General features: G+C 48.6%; 1 protein-coding gene across 2 annotated transcripts in view; it reads left to right on the top strand.

Annotated features, from left to right (window-relative positions):
• The first annotated feature begins 620 nt into the window (after positions 1 to 620).
• The window catches only part of MKX (mohawk homeobox), a 60701-nt gene continuing 43095 nt past the window's right edge, over positions 621 to 18226 (top strand). Inside the window, exons 1-3 of one of the 2 annotated variants that reach the window (XM_035129958.3) lie at positions 621 to 769; positions 5657 to 5971; positions 12195 to 12354. In XM_035129958.3, the coding sequence (XP_034985849.1) occupies positions 5787 to 5971; positions 12195 to 12354 (345 nt within the window). In that variant the 5' untranslated portion in view covers positions 621 to 769; positions 5657 to 5786. Of the gene's footprint in view, positions 770 to 5656; positions 5972 to 12194; positions 12355 to 18226 lie in introns of those variants that run through there. The other variant, XM_035129959.3, reaches the window with a different exon arrangement.

The raw sequence follows: 18226 nt of genomic DNA, 5'->3' as shown, positions 1-18226 counted from the left end.
TCCGTCCCCATCCAGATACTGCACGTGTTTATTCGGAGCTTAGTCCTAGCGTATCTAATGGGGCTTTGCTTACACAAATGTGGAGACCTGGGATAGTCACTTTACAAACCGAAGCACGTTTACTCAGAAATAAATATGTGTGAGCACAATGGATTTAGACTGCAATCCTATACATGGGGCATGTATACATGGACCTGCAACCTGGCTCTGAGCATTAGACAGGAATAGATATCCAGGACAGGAATAGATCTCCAGGCGACTTCGAGTCCTCTGGTTTTCCTAGAAAATAATGGCGACCTTAGTTCTGGGTTCTCCTTCTTACGGCCTTCAGGTGCATCTTGCCCTCCACTAAGCAGGAGCAGAAGAAGGCAGGCCGAGCCTGGTCCCGCTCCTCCCCCCCCCGCCCCGCCGTCCCCTTGACAGACACCGCCGCGGGCTTTCCAAGCCGGAGCTGCCCGGGAAGCTGGATACGGCAAGGGGAGGATGTTCGCAGGCTGAGTTGGCCAGAGGGGAAACATGAGAAGGCGCTGCTATTCACGTTCCGGGGCCCGGCAGCTCCTGCCTGGGCAATAAAGGCGAGCAGCGGCCGCGGTCAGAGCTTGTGGTTCTGCAGCTCTCAGGGGCTGCTGCGCGCGCTGAAAACGGGCGGCGGGAGCGGGGATGGGAGAAGGAGCGGCCGGGCAAGCGAGGAAAGCGGCAACCCGGACCCACCTCACCACCTCCAGCAGCAGCTGCAACAACAACAACAACCCTCAGCCGCAGGCGCCAGGTACAGCCACGGGACCCTGCCTCCGGGGCATGGCGGGCATGGGGGGAAGGTGCCCGCGCGTCATGTGTCCGACTGAACCCGACCAAACCAAAGGACGCCGGAGGCCGGGTGTGTGTGTGTGGGGGGGGGGGTTTGACCACCTTCCCACGCCCGCGCAAGACCAACCACCGCCGCCTCTGCCCCAGATACAGAGTCGTGCCCTTCTGCCCCGCTCCTTGGTCGCGCTCCCTTCTACGCCCCTACCGGTACGTTTCGGGTCCTTAGTGGTTTTGTCGCACTGCTTGAAAGCGCCGCCGTGAGAGGGCAGCGTGCAGTTACCCCGCGCAGTCTCGGCAGGGGCGGCGGGAGAGGGCAAAGCGCCGTCGTTGCTGAGGAGCCCAGAGGGAACGCGTGTCCGCCCGCCCGCCCGCGACGCCTATGCTGGGCACGCGCGAAGGTAACTAGGGCGTTTTAAACTGGCTTGAAATGGCATAATCGGCGGGAAGGAGGAGGTGAGGCCACTTAAAGCGTTTTGAAAAGAGAGAGGGAATCTCTCGGTGGTGAGTTTTAAGTGGCGCGGAATGGTTTTCGTGTGGAGTCCGTTCAAGCGCGCTGGCGTTTCTGTTCCCAGACGCGCATCCTTCCCATTGGATACCTGCGGGGTGTCTTGTAAAAAGCGATCTATGTTATTTGGGGCGAGTCCACTTTGCGCCGGCTTCCGGGGCCTCTGCGACCCAAGAGAGGCGCTCGTTTGTTTGTCCCCCTTCGTGGCGCGAACGGTCGCCTGCTGTCCTGCGGTGCCGGAGGAGCGGATGTGACCGGCCTGCTGATGGCGCCCCAGCGGCTTCTGCGGAGCAACGACCTTCGCGGGAAGCAGGCAGGTCTCGCTCCTTTCCGAGTCCCCGGGAATCTGGGGGCATTGGAGTTCGAGTTATGCGCGCGCGTGTGTTTGCAAAAGCCATAAATTAGGACACGTGTTGTAGGCACCGACGTGTTGTGTGTTAACGAGGAATTGGAGACGTCTGGCTGCTGCTGCTGACGCGAGATTTGCTGGTTCAAGGATCTGCTCCTCTCCCCCTTCCCGCCGCTTTTGGTTCCTATGTTTTGCAAGAGCTCATTGAGACGCAGTTTAGTGACTGCTTTCGATCCCTTTCCTTTCCTATTACAGTATCAGCGTGGTTGATATAGATTTCTTCCAACGTCATATGTCCAAAGAGTGGGGATTCCCCCTTTTGACAACTGTGGTCCTTGCCTCGGATGCATACGTGGTCTCTGTCTACACGGCTTGTAACGTGGGAGACCACCTCCCCCCTCCCCCTCCTGAGCTAAGCCTAAACGAAGGTTGTGTTGGACGGGCAGGGCAGGGCAAGGCTTTCTCCTCACAAAACGAGGAGGGAAAAAGGGACCACCTTCCTACAAACGTTAGCAAGGAGCCATCCTTACAAAGGACAATTTCTGCGGTTGGCTGAGATCCAAAAAGGCGGGCAGAAAACCCCGCGGAGCAGGATAAAGAGGCGCTTGTAGTGGGTACGCATTCGTGTACACAGAGTCACAGGCCCATAGACACGCGTGTCCAGGGGGAGAGTTGGTCGTCAACACGCGCGGACTTGGACGGGAGTCCTGGCGAATCCGGCGGCGCCTACTTCCAAGGCAGCGCGTGCGTGTGTCCTTAGGATCTCGGCTGTGCTCGTTTTTCATGCGCACTAGTCAAACAAGAGTCTGAACTACATCCTTGCAAATATTGACAGTGGCCCGTCGAGTTAATTTCTCTGGTTACTCGGACATTTTCGGCCAAGGAATAGCGGCCGCGCGCTGGCTGCTTGGCGGAGAAAGTGGTACTTTCTCTCTCGGGGGATTGGGGTGTGTGTGTGTGGAGACGGGAGAGGCCGGGAGCAGCCCAATGAAGAAAAGGGCCCCGATCTTGTTTTTAAAACCACGCGGAAGGCGGACCCCCCTCCCGGATGGGGAGCCACTGCTCTTGCTGCAGTTGATGGCTCGGATCCCGCTGGGCTGCTAGGTGGGAAGAAAACCCTCGGCCGAGAGGGAAAGGGAGACGCCGGGGCCAGGGCTGGGCGGCCGGTGGCCGCATCCTGCGCAAGAATCAGACAGCCTGCGGCGTGGATTGTGCCTGGACACAATGGTCTAGATGTATCAGGGCGTTATGGAAGCCGACTTGAAACGGGAAGGGAGAGGCGAACGGTCCCCTCTCCAAATGTAAGCCAGTAGCGGAGATCTGGGAGCCACCCAAATACACCGCCGCGAGAAGGGATGCTTTGGCCCGGGGCAGACGGACTGAGGAGCGGAGCAAGGTGGCTGCCGGTCGGGTTCTCTGGAAGATGCTCGCCAACCATCATCTTCAACTCCTGGTCACTGCGCTCTCTCCCGTTTCGGTCTCCACAGCCACCGCAGGCGCTGTAACTCTCCAAGAGTTTGACTCCCCTCCCCCCCACACACACCCAGGCGCACTGCAGACAGACGGATGCCAACAGCTACAATTGTGTGTACACCATATGGTTAGTACACTGTTATATCCCACTCCTTTACGTCCCTATGATAGGGTACCTCCCTCAGTTTGATGGTTTTCCATCAAACGGGTCCCTGAAATCTAGAAGCGGCTCATTTAAAGCACAAGTTGAATTGGGAGCCCGTTCTTTAAGATGTGGAAGGTGTTTTTTAAGCGTTGGCTCTGAGCGTGCACACGCTTGAAGGGTCTCAATGCATTGCAGCCTGGGTCATATGACGGAGGTTTTAAGGTCATCCGCTGGTCTAAAGCTCTGGCACCTCGCAGTTCCTCTAAGCACCTAACGTGTTTTTCACGAGGACGCCTTTTCAAACGTTAGGCTGAAATTCTCCCTTGAGCTTCCCCTGTCAAGACGCCAGGGGACACGTGTCGCTATCGCAGACACACACTGCCCCTTACCAACACGTGGCGCAAACAGCAGCAGTGAGGCGCGTTTGGCACCGCAGATAGAAAAAGCCCTCTCGATCTTTAAACATCTGCGGTTTAACAACCCGCTTTCAGACCTCTCGGCTACTGCTTGTGGCACCTGCTCGTTAATAAGGGATTGGATGGGAAAGAAAAGGGATAAAGCAGAGCCCTTTTACACTTCAATTTTGGAAAAGTCTAAGCGCCCCCACACCTCTCCAAATGTTAAGCGTTTCCATCCTTCACCTGGAATGCCTATTATAAGTTACATTCATTTAATTCCTGGTTTTCCACCGCGCTTTTTGCCCCGATTTAACAGCCCCGTTTCAATGGGTCTAGCGGTTCTGCCTTTCTTCGCCCTGCCCGCCTGAAACGAGAATGGCCAGACGGGAAACGGACCGTGGCCTCTCCTAGTTTCCAGCCCACCTTGAGTTCGCGGAAGGAGAAAGATTGGAAGCCTATGGACGCCTCAAGATCCGCGGGGCGGAAATGTTTTGCCCATGTCCTTTTTGTCGACTTTGGCGTGTATGTTTGAGGCTTTGTTACAGCGGATGCTGGTTCCCCGGGGAAAACGGGACACTCCGTCTGCCCTCGCCTAAGTCAGCCAGCCTCCACCTGCTCTACTTAAAACCAGTCTAGAGGGTGACCGGGCTGCCAGCCTCCTCCTCTGTCGTCTCAGTGTTGCCCTTCAGTAGGGGAGAGAGAAGATGGAGTCAAAGTCGCTGCCTGTCATTGACTCCGCCTCTGGGCACCAGCCATCACTGGGCTTTAAACCTCAGTCGATGCTTTTGGAAAACCCCTTCTGCATTAAAGGCAAGTGACTGTAGTTCAATGGTAGAGCATCTGCTTCCCATGCAAAATATCCCAGGTTCAATCTCAAGCAGGACTGGAACCCTGGAAACTGACTGTGTAGGACCATGCAGAACGAGATGGGCCAAATGGTCGGACTCGATATAAGGCAGCTTTCTAGGCTGAGAGAAGAGACTGAGTGAGACAACGACGCCAACCCCAAGATCCAGGACCGCTGGAGGGTTGCAGTAAGAGATGTTCACTCCACACCTGCTAGACCCCCAGGGCCATCACTTAAAAACGAAGTTTAAATGGCACTTTGGACTGACTTGGAATGGAAATGGAGGCTTGGCATCCCACCCACCTCGCATTGCGTGTGTGTGACACGGACTTGGGTACTACTTAAATTTCGTGGGCTAAAGCTCCATTCAAGAAACGGCCAAGTTCCTTTTTAAAAAAAAGAAAAAGAAAGAAAGATGTCGGGGTGGCTCAGTGTGTGTGGGCAACCTTTGAGGGTGGGTCCTGACACCCCAAGCCATTCACCTGTGGCTTCCCAGATGTTGTCGGGCTCCAGCTCCCATCTGCCACAGGCTGCATGGTCCATGGTCAGGCATGATGGGAACTGGAGTCCAGCAAACATCTGGAGGGCCACAGGATCACCCCCACCCCTTGATTTGCAGGGACCGAAATGGCTTGGGACCCATCGGGCTTTTAAAAAGCTCCACTCAGAAGTCGAGGCCTTCCCTTCGTGTAAACGCATCCTCTAAGACCGAGTTCTAACAGCAGCTCTTTGGGTGGTGGGTCAAAAAGCGGCGCGCTTTGAGTCCTACTCAGGTGGGGTGGTCAGCTCCTTTAAGATGGGGAGGTGGGGATGCCCCTTACTTCCCTGAGTAGGGTCGAAGGGCGCCCTTGCTCCCTCTGTTGCATGGGACCCTGGGCACCTGCCCCAAAGTCCTCCCGTGCCTGCCCCCCCCGCCTGCCCCCAAACAGTGCGCCCTGGCTAGGGCGCACTGAAAAGGGGAGCGCGCTCGTTTCCGCGCTGCCCCAGCCTCGGCTCCTGTCGCAGCGCGTCGCTCCCCCTTCCCTTGCCAAGCCCGCCGGCCCGATCTCCTCGGCTTTCGCGTCTCCTGCGACTTCAGCTGCTTCCCCCCACCCCCTCGAGTAACCCGATGCTTCTCCTCCTCCTCTTGCAGCGCCCGTTGAGTCCTCGGCGCCCCTGAAGCGCAAGAGCGCCCGCCCGCCCGCCCGCGCCTCCTTCGCCCCGGTTGACCAGAATCTCCTTCGCCCCGGCCGCCGGGCTGCCCGTGCGCCCTCCCCGCCACCATGAACACGATCGTCTTCAATAAGCTCAGCAGCCAAGTGCTCTTCGAAGACGCCGCCAAGGAAAGGGAGAGGAGCAGCAGCCGGCCTTACGCCGGGGTCTTGGACGTGTCCGCCCACCCTGAGGTCCTCATTCCTGACAGCCCGTCCATGAAAGACAATCTCAGCCTTCGACATAGGAGAACAGGGTAGGAGCCCCCAGGCCGATGGTTTGGAAGGGGGGGGAGAGATGCATCTCTGATCATGTTGGAAGCTTTGCATTATTGGATTAATCCTAATTATGTACCGCTTTTCAGCCAAACCTGAAAACAGTTCAATTTCTCAAGGCAGTTCACAAATAACAATAACCATAGGCTCTTCTTTGTTTTTTAACAATAACCAAAAACATGTTGCCTTGTAGGAATTCAATCAAGCCCTTACTTGCCTGATCTAGTGGCTTTGTAAAACTTTGACCCACAAACATTCCCTTTCTGAACAGCTAGGGCACTTTAAATAGCTTTAGAGAACCCACCCTTCTTATGATGCCTTGAAAACAAATCCCCATGATTTGCATCTGCTTCCACTGATGATTGTAAGCTCCTTGTCCAAAGGTTTATGTAAAATCCCGCTGTGGTGTTCGGTGAAGCTGTCTCCCAGAAAAAAAAAAGTTTATGGCATTGCAGATAGTGGTGTAAAAATATTGGAGTGATTATAGACAAGTGTATCAAATTTAGGACTTTGTCCAGAAACCGGTTGCTCCCTGCATATGGTGTGAGTGTGAAAGGGAGGATTAGAGAGGGTGCTGTCTGAAAGCTAAGTAATTTAAGGGTAGATTTAAATCCAAAACATACCGTAAGTAAACTCTAGTGATAAACCTAGACTCTATAGCAAAATATTACCCATTGTAAGAGGCAGCCTATGTGGGAAGCAGCAAACCACCAGTAGCTGAACTGACTAACAAAAGAGTTCATTGGATTGAGGACATACCAACAGTGACTGATGAGATTATTGCTGTCTATAGTTCTTACCTGTTTTTTTTTAAATATAGAAAATGTATTTTGCCATAGGATCCCACTCCTAGGAGCCGAGGTCCCTTTGCTCCCCCAATAAAATATTGGGGGCCACCCCGCCCCTCAGTTGATGGACATTACCATTCAAATGGTGTGTATGTGCCATGTCTTGTGATTGATGGTGCGGGGTGGGGTGGGGTGCTCAGCTGGGACCCCACCCCCAAATATTTATTCAAGTTGGCAACCCTGTATTTTGCAAAAGCATTGTTTAAAGTATATTACAAAAGTTTTTTTTAAAAAAAATGGCCTTCTTCCAAAGAATGGAATATAGGAGTAAGATTGTTTTGTATTAATTGCTACAACACCTATTGCACCCTTCCTCAATGTGGTGACCTCCCAAGTCTTTTGGATTACAGTTCCCTTCAGTCCCAGCAAAGACTGGCACATTGGGATACAAAGTGCTTTTACCCAATAATTCATCTACTACATACTAAGGCTGCAATCCCAACTCCACTTACCTGGGAGTAAGCCACACTGAATTCAGTAGATACAGTCAGGATAGCATTGAAAATCACATGTCCCAAATAACTCAGTTTTACTCTGCTTGCTCAGGGACAGGCAGAAGAGAGAGGGGTCCCCCTATTTCATCTTTCAGCAGCATAATTCTAGACGCTCTTGTTTTTGCATGCAAGTTCCACTGAACAAAAGGTGAGAAACCTGAGGATAAACATGTGTAAGCTCAGGCTGCGCATCTGTAGTCAAGTGATAACTCGATAAATTTAATACGGTGCTTAAGAGATGTCCAGAATGCTAAAGGCTGAAACAATATATTTTATAGCTGAGTTACCAATTTTAAAAGATTGCATCAGCTCATACTTCTAATAGCATTTCAGGTTGGCAAGAGGGTGATTGTGTTTCATCAAGATTTTATTTCCAGCTGATTCAGGCAGAATTAGATTTCAAATAAAGTGTTAGAAGGCAAAAAGCCCAAGAGGCCTTTTTTAGGAAAAAAAAGGTGAGAACTGGGAATTTTGGGGAGGGGGGAGGGAACGACAGATATGGAACAAGCCGCAGATGTAGCCTGAGAGCAGCACCTTCTGGAAGTGATTTGATATTACAATCTCAAGCCGCAAGTCATTAGGGTAGCAGAATGGGAGATGGACAGCTCTGACCTGTGGAAGCTATCCTGCGCAGGTCCTAGTGAAATGAATTGGAGCCATGCTGTTGAGCAGCTTGAAGATATTAAAACAGTGCTTGTGTGCAGCAGAAAATCCAGGTGGATTATGCCTCAGCCTAAAGCAGGCTTCCTCAAACTTGGCCCTCCAGATGTTCTTGGCTTACAACTCCCACGATCCCTAGCTAGCAGGACCAGTGGTCAGGGATGATGGGAATTGTAGTCTCAAAACATCTGGAGGGCCTAGTTTGAGGAAGCCTGGCCTAAGGTAGGTGTGTGTGTGTGTGTGTGTGTGTGTGTGTGTGTGTGTGTGTGTATTTTCTACTTTGGCCATCAAAATATCCTTGGTTGGTTCTCTGTCAGGAACAAACTTCCCATTGTATCTAATAAGGTTGTGATATGAACTTGTGCATGCAGTTGTTTAGGGCACTATGGCTGAAATCCTACGCAAACTCACGTGGGTATAAGTCCCATTGAACGATGCTCAAGACCGGGCTTGGCATTTGTTGAGATGTGCCAGAAAAACCAGCAGATGTCTAAAAAGGTTGTTAATGCCTGTCATTGGATGGACTTCTGTTGGTGTAGGAATGTGCATTCATTCCATCAAGCAAAACCTTCTCCTTCACCCAGTGAAAAGTTCCAGGTGCAGCTCATTATCTGGCAACATTGATCATGTCTTCCATTAGGAGTGTTTTATTATCTGGGGCAGAGCTAAAATATTAATAGCCTATCATCACTGGATTGTCAGTGAAGGCCAAATTAATTCCACTTAAGATTGGCTTGATCTTGATGTGCAAATTCCTGACATGTGAGGAAGGGTGGTGCTCTCGTGGCAACTAGACCATAAACAGATGTGCGCTTGGGAGCATTGGAGAGGAGCATGGGAAACCGACTGCTGCAGCATGTTGAGTAATCCGATGTTCAGACGGCTTTAATACCAAAACAAGCTGGACTTGGATCTTCCTTTCCTGTTTTTAAAAAGTCTTGTTCTAACAGTCTGTGCTGATATTAATTGTAGATAGCTGGGGGGACTTGAAATGGACAGTGGCAGAGCTTTTGTCTGGAATTTAGCTTTTTTTTGTAATTCATAAGCACCCTGCAATTTTCGCGATAAGCAAATCTTCTATGGGAGGAAGGCTGTGGTCAGACTGGCCCTATTTTGGCTCCTTGAAGTTTTGCAGGACCCCCCTGCATTACTTACAGTTACCCCCTCCACTCCTCTGATGAGCAGTGAACAAGCCCACACCTTGGGAATGATCGAAACTGATTCAGTATACCCGAAGGAGCGTCTCCACCCCCATCGTTCAGCCCAGGCCTTCTGGCGGTTCTATCACCGCGAGAAGTGAGGTTACAGGGAACCAGGCAGAGGGCCTTCTCGGTAGTGGTGCCCACCCTGTGGAACACCCTCCCACCAGATGTCAAGGAAATAAACAACTATCTAACGTTTAGAAGACATCTGAAGGCAGCCCTGTTTAGGGAAGTTTTTAACGACTGGTGTTTTAATGTATTTTTAACCTTTTGTTGGAAGCTGCCCCAGAGTGGCTGTGGAAACCCAGCCAGATGGGCGGGGTATAATTAAATAAATTGTTGTTGTTGTTATTATTATTATTATTATTATTATTATTATTATTATTATTATGCAGCCCTCACTGCAGGTTTGCTTGGCCAGTCTGATGCCTTCCTGGTGGTGTGAACTGCAACTCCCATCATGGGACTCCCATCACGGTCCCAACCCTGCTGGCGAGGACTGATGGGAGTCATAGATCAAATCATCTGGAAGACACCAGGTTAGGGAAGGCTGCTCTATACATTGCTCTGGAATGCATGCCTTTCTGCACACAGAACCCCCACCCAAGAACTTGAGCCCCAAGTGGGTTGCTTTGAGGAGAATCCAAAGGACTGAATGCATCCCTGTGCTTCCACCTCTGGATTGGCACTCAACTATAACCAGTAATCTGACTTTGCTGCCATTGGTCTACCAGAGAAGTTTGCATGCAGCAGCCCAGTCCTAGGTGCACATAATGTGGGACTGAGGCCATTTTTACTTGGAGTTGGTATGCCTTTTGGTGTTCTTCCCTTGCCTCTGTTGGTACATGTTTTCTTGTGCGCCACTGATGGTGAGCCTTGGTGACTGGGAGTGGCCGCCGAGACCACATAACACCGGTCTTGAAAGGCTTACATTGGCTCCCAGTATGTTTCCGAGCACGATTCAAAGTGTTGGTGCTGACCTTTAAAGCCCTAAACGGCCTCGACCCAGTATACTTGAAGGAGCATCTCCACCCCCATCGTTCAACCCTGACACAGGGGTCCAGCTCCGAGGGTCTTCTGGCGGTTCCCTCACTGTGAGAAGTAAGGTTACAGGGAACCAGGCAGAGGGCTTTCTTGGTAGTGGCGCCTGCCCTGTGGAACGCCCTCCCACCAGATGCCAAGGAAATAAACAACTATCTGACGTTTAGAAGGCATTTGAAGGCAGCCCTGTTTAGGGAAGTTTTTAATTATTGATGTTTTAATGTATTTTTAATATTCTGTTGGGAGCTGCCCAGAGTGGCTGTGGAAACCCAGCCAGATGAGCAGGGTATAAACAATAAAAAATAAATTATTATTATTTATTTATTATTATAAAAGGCAGAGTTGAAGGAATGGCCTGTGTGTGAGAGAGAGAAGAAGAAGAGTTTGGATTTGATACCCCGCTTTATCATTACCCTAAGGAGTCTCAAAGCGGCTAACATTCTCCTTTTAATTCCTCCCCCACAACAAACACTCTGTGAGGTGAGTGAGGCTGAGAGACTTCAGAGAAGTGTGACTAACCCAAGGTCACCCAGCAGCTGCATGTGGAGGAGCGGAGACGCGAACCCGGTTCCCCAGATTATGAGTCCACCGCTCTTAACCACTACACCACACTGGCTCTCGTTCATCAGCTGTGCTGTACTCACTTGCTCTGACTCCAGACTTACCTGCAGGTCTCTCCCCTCCCAAGGCTTACTAGGAGAATCCTCCTGAAAGTCTGTAGGCTTGCCCAACATAAAAGAAGAGGCGAAAGAGTTATTTATGTCAAATACCAAGTGTTTTTTGTTAGCAAATACTGTTTTGTCTACCTCTTTATGAATTATTATTTTAAATCGCTCTTCCAAGGTCAGGCAGCATTTCAGCAGCTTCCTTACTCGGGGAAGGCTTGTTGTTTTCATAAGATGCTAAGAGACCATATTGAGGCTCCAGAGCTGCAGTAGCAGAACAGTTCAAGTTACTGAAGCCTTCAGCTTGGCAGGTCCTCTGCCTCCGGCCCCTGAGCGATGGCCTTGAATCTTGCTTGCTTATTGCAAACAAATGCAATGTGTATGTAAATATTCCTTAATGACATTATGGTGTTCCATGCATGCTAGGAAAAAGAAATAGAGATGAAGCAAGCCCTTTTCTGCTTATTTGTGACCAATGAGCACCTTTGGTGGAAAAACCTGAAAAATACTTATGGTAGTATAATTTGCACATCCAGATTCTCACCTATTCCTGTAATGCATGGAGCAATTTAAAAGTGTGTGTGTGTGTGTGTGTGTGTGTGTGTGTGTGTGTGTGTGTGTGTAGATCCTTGTAGAAAGAACTCTTGTCTGCTTTCAGGCCCCACTTGTGGGCTTCTCAGAGATGTTTGGAGACATCTGGACCAGATGGACTTTTAGTCTGATCGGCCAGGTTCTTTGTGTTGCTTCCAACAGTTGCTAGTAATAGCGTACAGTGGTAAGAATATCTGGGAGCTGTAAGTACTAACAGACACTAACCAAAAGGCACTGAAACCCTGGGAGCAAGTCCTATTGAACACAGTGGGATTCACTTCTGAATCAAGAGGCAGAAGGTTTCACTCCTCATTTAGCTAAAGTCAGATGTGCTCCACTGAGAGCTATGGAACTGAAGTGGTCCATAACTAAGGGCCCATCTGCACTATACATTTAAAGCAGTATCGTGCCGCTTCAAATAGGGCTTCAGGTGCCCTCTACCAGAGTTAAGTAAGCACAAGACTTGTACAGCATTTATCTCTTTTTCTCCGGCATCTTTTTTCCATTTGCCAGGGAGGATACCCCCGCCCCCTTCACATAAATCCCCAGTTTCCCCACCCTACATCTGATTTGGAGTTTGACTGCCTAATCATTTTGTGCTATGGTACTGAAAGTAAGGAAGATAGGAGGCAACAGGGCATGCTGACAGGCCCACCTGGCTATAATCCTCTCAAACCTTCCTCTTTCTCCTTGCACTGTACAGTACCCGACAGAACAGTGGGAAAGTGAGGCACAAGCGCCAGGCATTGCAGGACATGGCGCGGCCACTAAAACAGTGGTTGTACAAGCACCGAGACAACCCATACCCCACTAAGACCGAGAAGATCTTGCTGGCTCTTGGCTCCCAGATGACTTTGGTGCAGGTAAGAATGAGCTATGCCCCGTTACCTGTGTGACTCACACCATCTCTGAAGATGGGCTGGCCTGGTCGCCCCACTTGTACTGAGCATCTTCGGGCTAAACTAGGTGTGATTGCAGCAGATCTGCATGTTTATAAACCAAAGTGTGACATAATCGCATTGGAAGCATCTCCCTATATCCCACTGCCCAAACTACGTCCTCCTCATCCAGGCTCAGATTTTGGAAGGGAGCTCAGGTGGGAGAAACATATCTTGGGTGGAGGATTGGGAAAGATGAGTCACAGCAGCTTTTGGCTCCCTTTGCTCCCGTGCCACTTTGGAAAAGGAGCAGGCTCCTTCTTCCAGTGCTTTGCCTCTCTTCGTACAGGCACTTTTCTCCCAACCGAGCTCCCTTCTCGTTTCAGATAAGAGAGACTGCAAGAAGGCCAGTTATATGAAGGGAAAGGCTTGGTACCCAGAGACAGCCTTACCTTTAAGCAGAGTGAGGTGACCAACTTAGATGGCAGCAAGGCCTTGGGAGGAGAAATTGGTTTGTGTGTATCACGTGGCCTCCCCTCCCTAGGCTAACCTGCTGCCTTCAGGTGCAATGGAGGCTGCTGCCTCATCTCCAGTGTCAAAGGAAGATTCAACAGAGAGGCTGTAGCTCAGTGGTGGAGCACCTGCTTTGCATGCAGAAGATCCCATGCTCAGTCCCCAACATCTCCAGGTCGGGCTGGGAGAGACCCCTGCCTGAAATCCTGGAGAGCTGCTGGCAGTCATTGTTGATATTACTAGACTAGATGGGCCAATGATTTTATTGTGTATAAGACAGCTTCTTATATCACCCATGTATACCCACTCAACTGCTCCAATCTGCAGAACTGGCATTGTTACAGGTTCCACGTAAAAACTGCTCTGCAGTGTTTCAGTCCTACAGTACCCACACTTTGCGACTCCCTGCTTATTGACGTCAGGCAGGCAGCTTCCTCCACTCTTTTCAGTGCCTGCTAAAACCATTTTTGTTTTGGCAAGCCTATCCAGACATGTGGGGACCCAGGTGGCGCTGTGGGTTAAACCACAGAGTCTAGGGCCTGCTGATTAGAAGGTTGGCGGTTCGAATCCCTGCAACGGGGTGAGCTCCCGTTGCTCGGTCCCAGCTCCTGCCCACCTAGCAGTTCGAAAGTACATCAAAGTGCAAGTAGATAAATAGGGACCGCTCCGGTGGGAAGGTAAACGGCGTTTCCGTGCACTGCTCTGGTTCGCCAGAAGCAGCTTTGTCATGCTGGCCACATGACCTGGAAGCTGTCTGCGCAAAAAATGCCGGCTCCCTCAGCCTATAGAGCGAGATGAGTGCCGCAACCCCAGAGTCGACTGGACCTGATGGTCAGGGGCCCCTTTACCTTTATCCAGACATGTAAAAGGTTGGCATATGTTTTAATCTGGGTTTTAGCCTATCGTTTGACTGGTGTTTTTTATGTTTCAAATAGTTATTTTTATCCAAATTTTATGGGTTTCTTCTTTGTTTAAACCACTTTGGGGTTTTTATTAGAATCAAGCTTCTGTACATGAAATGGGGAGCACCATTTTATCCTTTGCTTCAGGCAGCAAAATTTATTGAGGCAGTCCTGACAGTGCCTGGTACTCCCACACCCCTTTTAATGCCAAAGATTGAGGGGTTCCTGGAGGACAAAGTTGCCTTCTGCAACTAGGTAATGATAGGACAAAGTTCATGGCAGCCTTTCTGGAACACCCTTCGCAAAACACTGTCCAGCCTCCATTCATTTTCGGAGAACCTGGGTTAGAGAGCACTTAAGGGCCAATGTTTTTTGAACTGTGCCTTCTTGACTTCTCAGGCATTATGTTCTTCAGAAATGAAATGGCATGTTTGGTAAAAGAACACTTCCTTTGTTGTCTGCAGATCTGTCCTGGTTGACATGTAGTCCAAAAGCAAAATATATATATCAAAAAATAATAGTCCAGATGCTCCTTCCACACTTTGCCCAGAAATGCTCTCACATCTGCGTGAAAACACATCATTCAAGGGAAAGGAAAGAATGAAGTTGTGGTCCAGAGCAGATTACTGCTTACAAAAGAACTGATCCTCAGAGACACACAGGCAGGGGCACTATCACAAATCACACCGGAGTGATTGCAGAACAGCCCCACTGCAGTCAAACAGACTCAAATTGACAGTGATGTATCTGTGAGAACTGGGTCATGTTTTCACATCTACTTGGAAAAAAATAGTTTCTTGTTCCCAAAAGCTGCACACTCCAGATTATCAACTAGTGGCTTTAATCTAGCACCGTAAAGTGCCAGAACATTTCTGGAGGAGACCAAAATAAAATGTGTTTTCCTGATTTGTATTTCCTAGGCTTACATTCCTGAAGCTTAGATTGGCCTCCTCCTCTTCACATCAGTCTGTCCAATTCCTTAACGCTCTTTTATTCAGTCCTGCTGTCCTTGTGTTTGAGCCACAGCTTTATGTCAGGTTGTTCTGTCAAGCCTTCCCTTCATCACAGTATCTTTGTTTGTTCCATGCATACCACTTCAAGAAGTGTTTGCTAACAAGTAAAAGCTGGGCAGCCAACCAGTTACAAAAATCTGATTTCATGAATCATGTTAGTTTTTAGCTAATCAACTGGTTACACCTGTACATATTCAGATATAAAGAAAAATATAGTTTTGCTATTTAGAGGTTGTGAGTGTGGTCTTCGGGGACATTTCCACTTCTGCCTTGCGTAGGACAAATAGGGTGGCTGCTTAGACATTGATAAATGCCACAACAAAAAATGCAAGAACCTTCGGCTGTGCAAAGGAAATTCCTCTCCTTGTGCACGGTGACACCTAAATTGGTTACAGGGTTTCCCCCAGTCCTCTGAGGCACATTTAGGGAGGGCATTTGGAAAGGGAGAAGTTAGGATGTGCAAGCAGAAATCCTTGGGCTACTGGATTTATTTAGATATTGCCCTGCGCATAGATCCAAATTTAGAAATAATTACTGTAAATTAAATAGATATGTAATACATCTTCCCCTAGTGGAGAATCATAGAAATGTAGAGTTGGAAGGAACCCCAAGGGTCATCTAATCCAACCCCCTGCAAGGCAGGAATCACAGCTAAATTGTATATGCATGTGTGTGTTTCATGTAATACATGCATGCAGAAAATAAGATTCCCAGTGCGTACTACTGTTGTTCCAGACACAACATTGTGACCAGGTGACCTGTGTGCCTACTCAGTCTGCCATCCAGGTGTTAACCGTTGATGGTCAACTTCAAGCCCTTTCCTGCTCTCCCATCTAGTGGCACTTTATCATTAAAGCAGACCTGGACTGCACAGGCCTTCAAAGTGAGCAAGGCCTTCAAACAGTGAACATTATCTGATAGCCCTTCAAATGGAGGACTTGTCATCCACCAGCTAGGATACAAGACCACCCTTTCTTTACAATGTAGCTTGTCTTGTTATTGCATTATGGTGGCTTTTAAAAACTACTTAACTGGGGAAATGTTTTTAGTCAAATCAAGATGTGTTGAATCAATTCAGTGTAGTAAGCCTACTTAAAAGATGCTCTCTCCTCCTACCCTGCCTGCGGCCTCTCCTCTCTTCTTCTAGGCTGAGTACTTTTGGCTGTTTCCTCTGTCCGTATCGTCCTTGCATCCCCAAGGTTTTTATTTTTTGTCTTCTGCTTTCTTAACTCTTGCTTCAATTCCATCTACATGAACACACACGCATACATACATACATACATACATACATACATACATACATACAAAACCAATTCTCATGCACCAAGGAAAATCCTACAGAAAGTTAAAATAGTGTTTCGCACTTCCATGAGTAGAGGAAGTTTTACAGTCAGGGAGAAGTGTGCGTGTTTATGAGGAATCATAGAGTCATACAGTTGGGAGAGACCCCGAGGATCATCTAGCAATGCAGCTGTCCTGTGTGGGGAACGATCCTGCAATCTTGACATTATCAGCACCACACTCCAACAGACTGAGCTATCCAGGCCCCCAAGGAAGTACTGTACTAGAGACGTATGTTTGCATGGCATGTTTGCAGTATTGATTTCTTTTAACTGTACAAGCCCGGAAAGGGGGACTAGGCAAGCACTCAGACGAGTGCTTAGCTGTAAAAATGCCATCAGTTCTCCCCAAACCAACAGTGTGCCTTTTGGAAGAACCTCTGGTTCCTTTTCACCAGCCAAATATGAAAAAAAAAATTGGCTCCTGTTGGCTCTCAGATTGTTTCCCTTAGACCCAGCCAAGTAGATGGAAGGTGTCCTATGGCCACTAGTCACCAACTGCATGACTTGGTCCACTTAGCGGGGTGTGGAAGCCTGGCCAGTGGGCAAAGGGAGAGGTGTGGGATGGCGATGTGTCCTATTTTATATAGGACAGTCCTCTGCTGTGCAGTCCAAGTCTGGTTTAAAGATGAAGTACCATAAGAAGAGAGCAAGAGGGCTCTTGAAGTTGCCCATCAATGGTTAGCCCCACCTGGGCAGCAGACTGAGCAGTCACCTGGTCAGTTTTCTCAACTACAGTTTAGGGAGCTGTACTGTATTTCTATTTAAATTATAGGAATTTGCACCAACTCAATTGGCATATGCACACATTTATTTATTTATTGGCAATGTGTTAAGTGGACACTGTAGGTGCAGACCACATGGCGGAGAACAAAACAAAAGACAAAGGCATTCTGCATCTTCCTAATTTGTCTTCAGTGCTACAAACCTGGCTGAGAGTAGGAAAAAACTTTCAAAAGGGGCAAATGGCCTGTACAGAAGGGTTTGGTAGGCCCCGGGATAGGTGGCCAATAGCACACAGGCTGACGCGATGCCCGATGTATGTTGTCTATTCCTGTGGAAGCGGATTCTTTGGTGGAAAGGAAATTTGTAAGGGCCCCAGGCCTCTAGAGAAGACTTGGGAAAAGAACCACTCAGCCTAAACGTAGTAGGATGAATGCTGATTATTTTCAGGCAACCCTAGCAAAGCCAATGGAGCAGTATGTAGTACAAGTTATTAGCCGCCCGCCCTCCCGTTTTGCTTTAGAGTTCGAAACCTTATACTCCTGAAACTAGCAGAACTGGAACAGGAAGCCATATCCGTCTAAAAGCCACAGCCTATATTTATCTCGCCAATTAGCCTCCAATTTGGAGGCTAGCAATTTGTCCTGCTAATTTGCAATGAATATGTCATGTTTTCATTTGCCCTATTCCCGTAGGGGTGGATTTATTTTATTTTAAATTTGGGTTTAGCCATTCCTATGAATTTAAGGGGGGGGGGGGAATGAAGGAACATTCTTTCCAGAAGGGGAAATATGAATGGCTTTATTGTTGAATATGAAGTTATTTGCCGCAGTATGACTAATGGACTGGTTCTGGCTTGCTAAGGATCTTGCAATATTCAGGTTTTCACATTCATATATAGGATGCAACTTACTTTGAAAGGGGGAGTATTTTAAGTTACAGCCCCCTTTGTGATTATTAACAATGTGTAGTATGGGATGTGATGTAATGATAATAATAATTCAACCAAAGAAGATAAAGATAGGCACATTATTTTTTGCTGTTTTGGAAAATGGGGCTGCCAGTGTTAAATGAAACCAAGCACAGGAAACACATTTGCTGAATGGAAACACTTTATAGGAGTAAGTAGCAGGAACTAAGGAATTGTAAGTAATTTCTTTTTTACAATTTTTTATTAGTTTTTACAATTTAAATTTATATTCAAATAGTAAGGTATTCATAATAATCATACACATAAAGATTCCCTGAATCTTTGAACTTCCCTCCATGGGTTCCTTTTACATTCCCTCTTTCTTTTACTGCATATTATAAGTTCTCCATTTTCTTGAAATTCCCTATTTTCCCACAGTTCTTGTTACATTACAGG

The sequence above is a fragment of the Zootoca vivipara genome, chromosome 11, assembly GCF_965207765.1.
Source record: "Zootoca vivipara chromosome 11, rZooViv2.hap1.1, whole genome shotgun sequence".
NCBI lineage: Eukaryota > Metazoa > Chordata > Lepidosauria > Squamata > Lacertidae > Zootoca > Zootoca vivipara.
The sequence above is the reverse complement of the archived record's forward strand: the minus strand, read 5'-3'. Positions and strand labels throughout refer to the sequence as shown.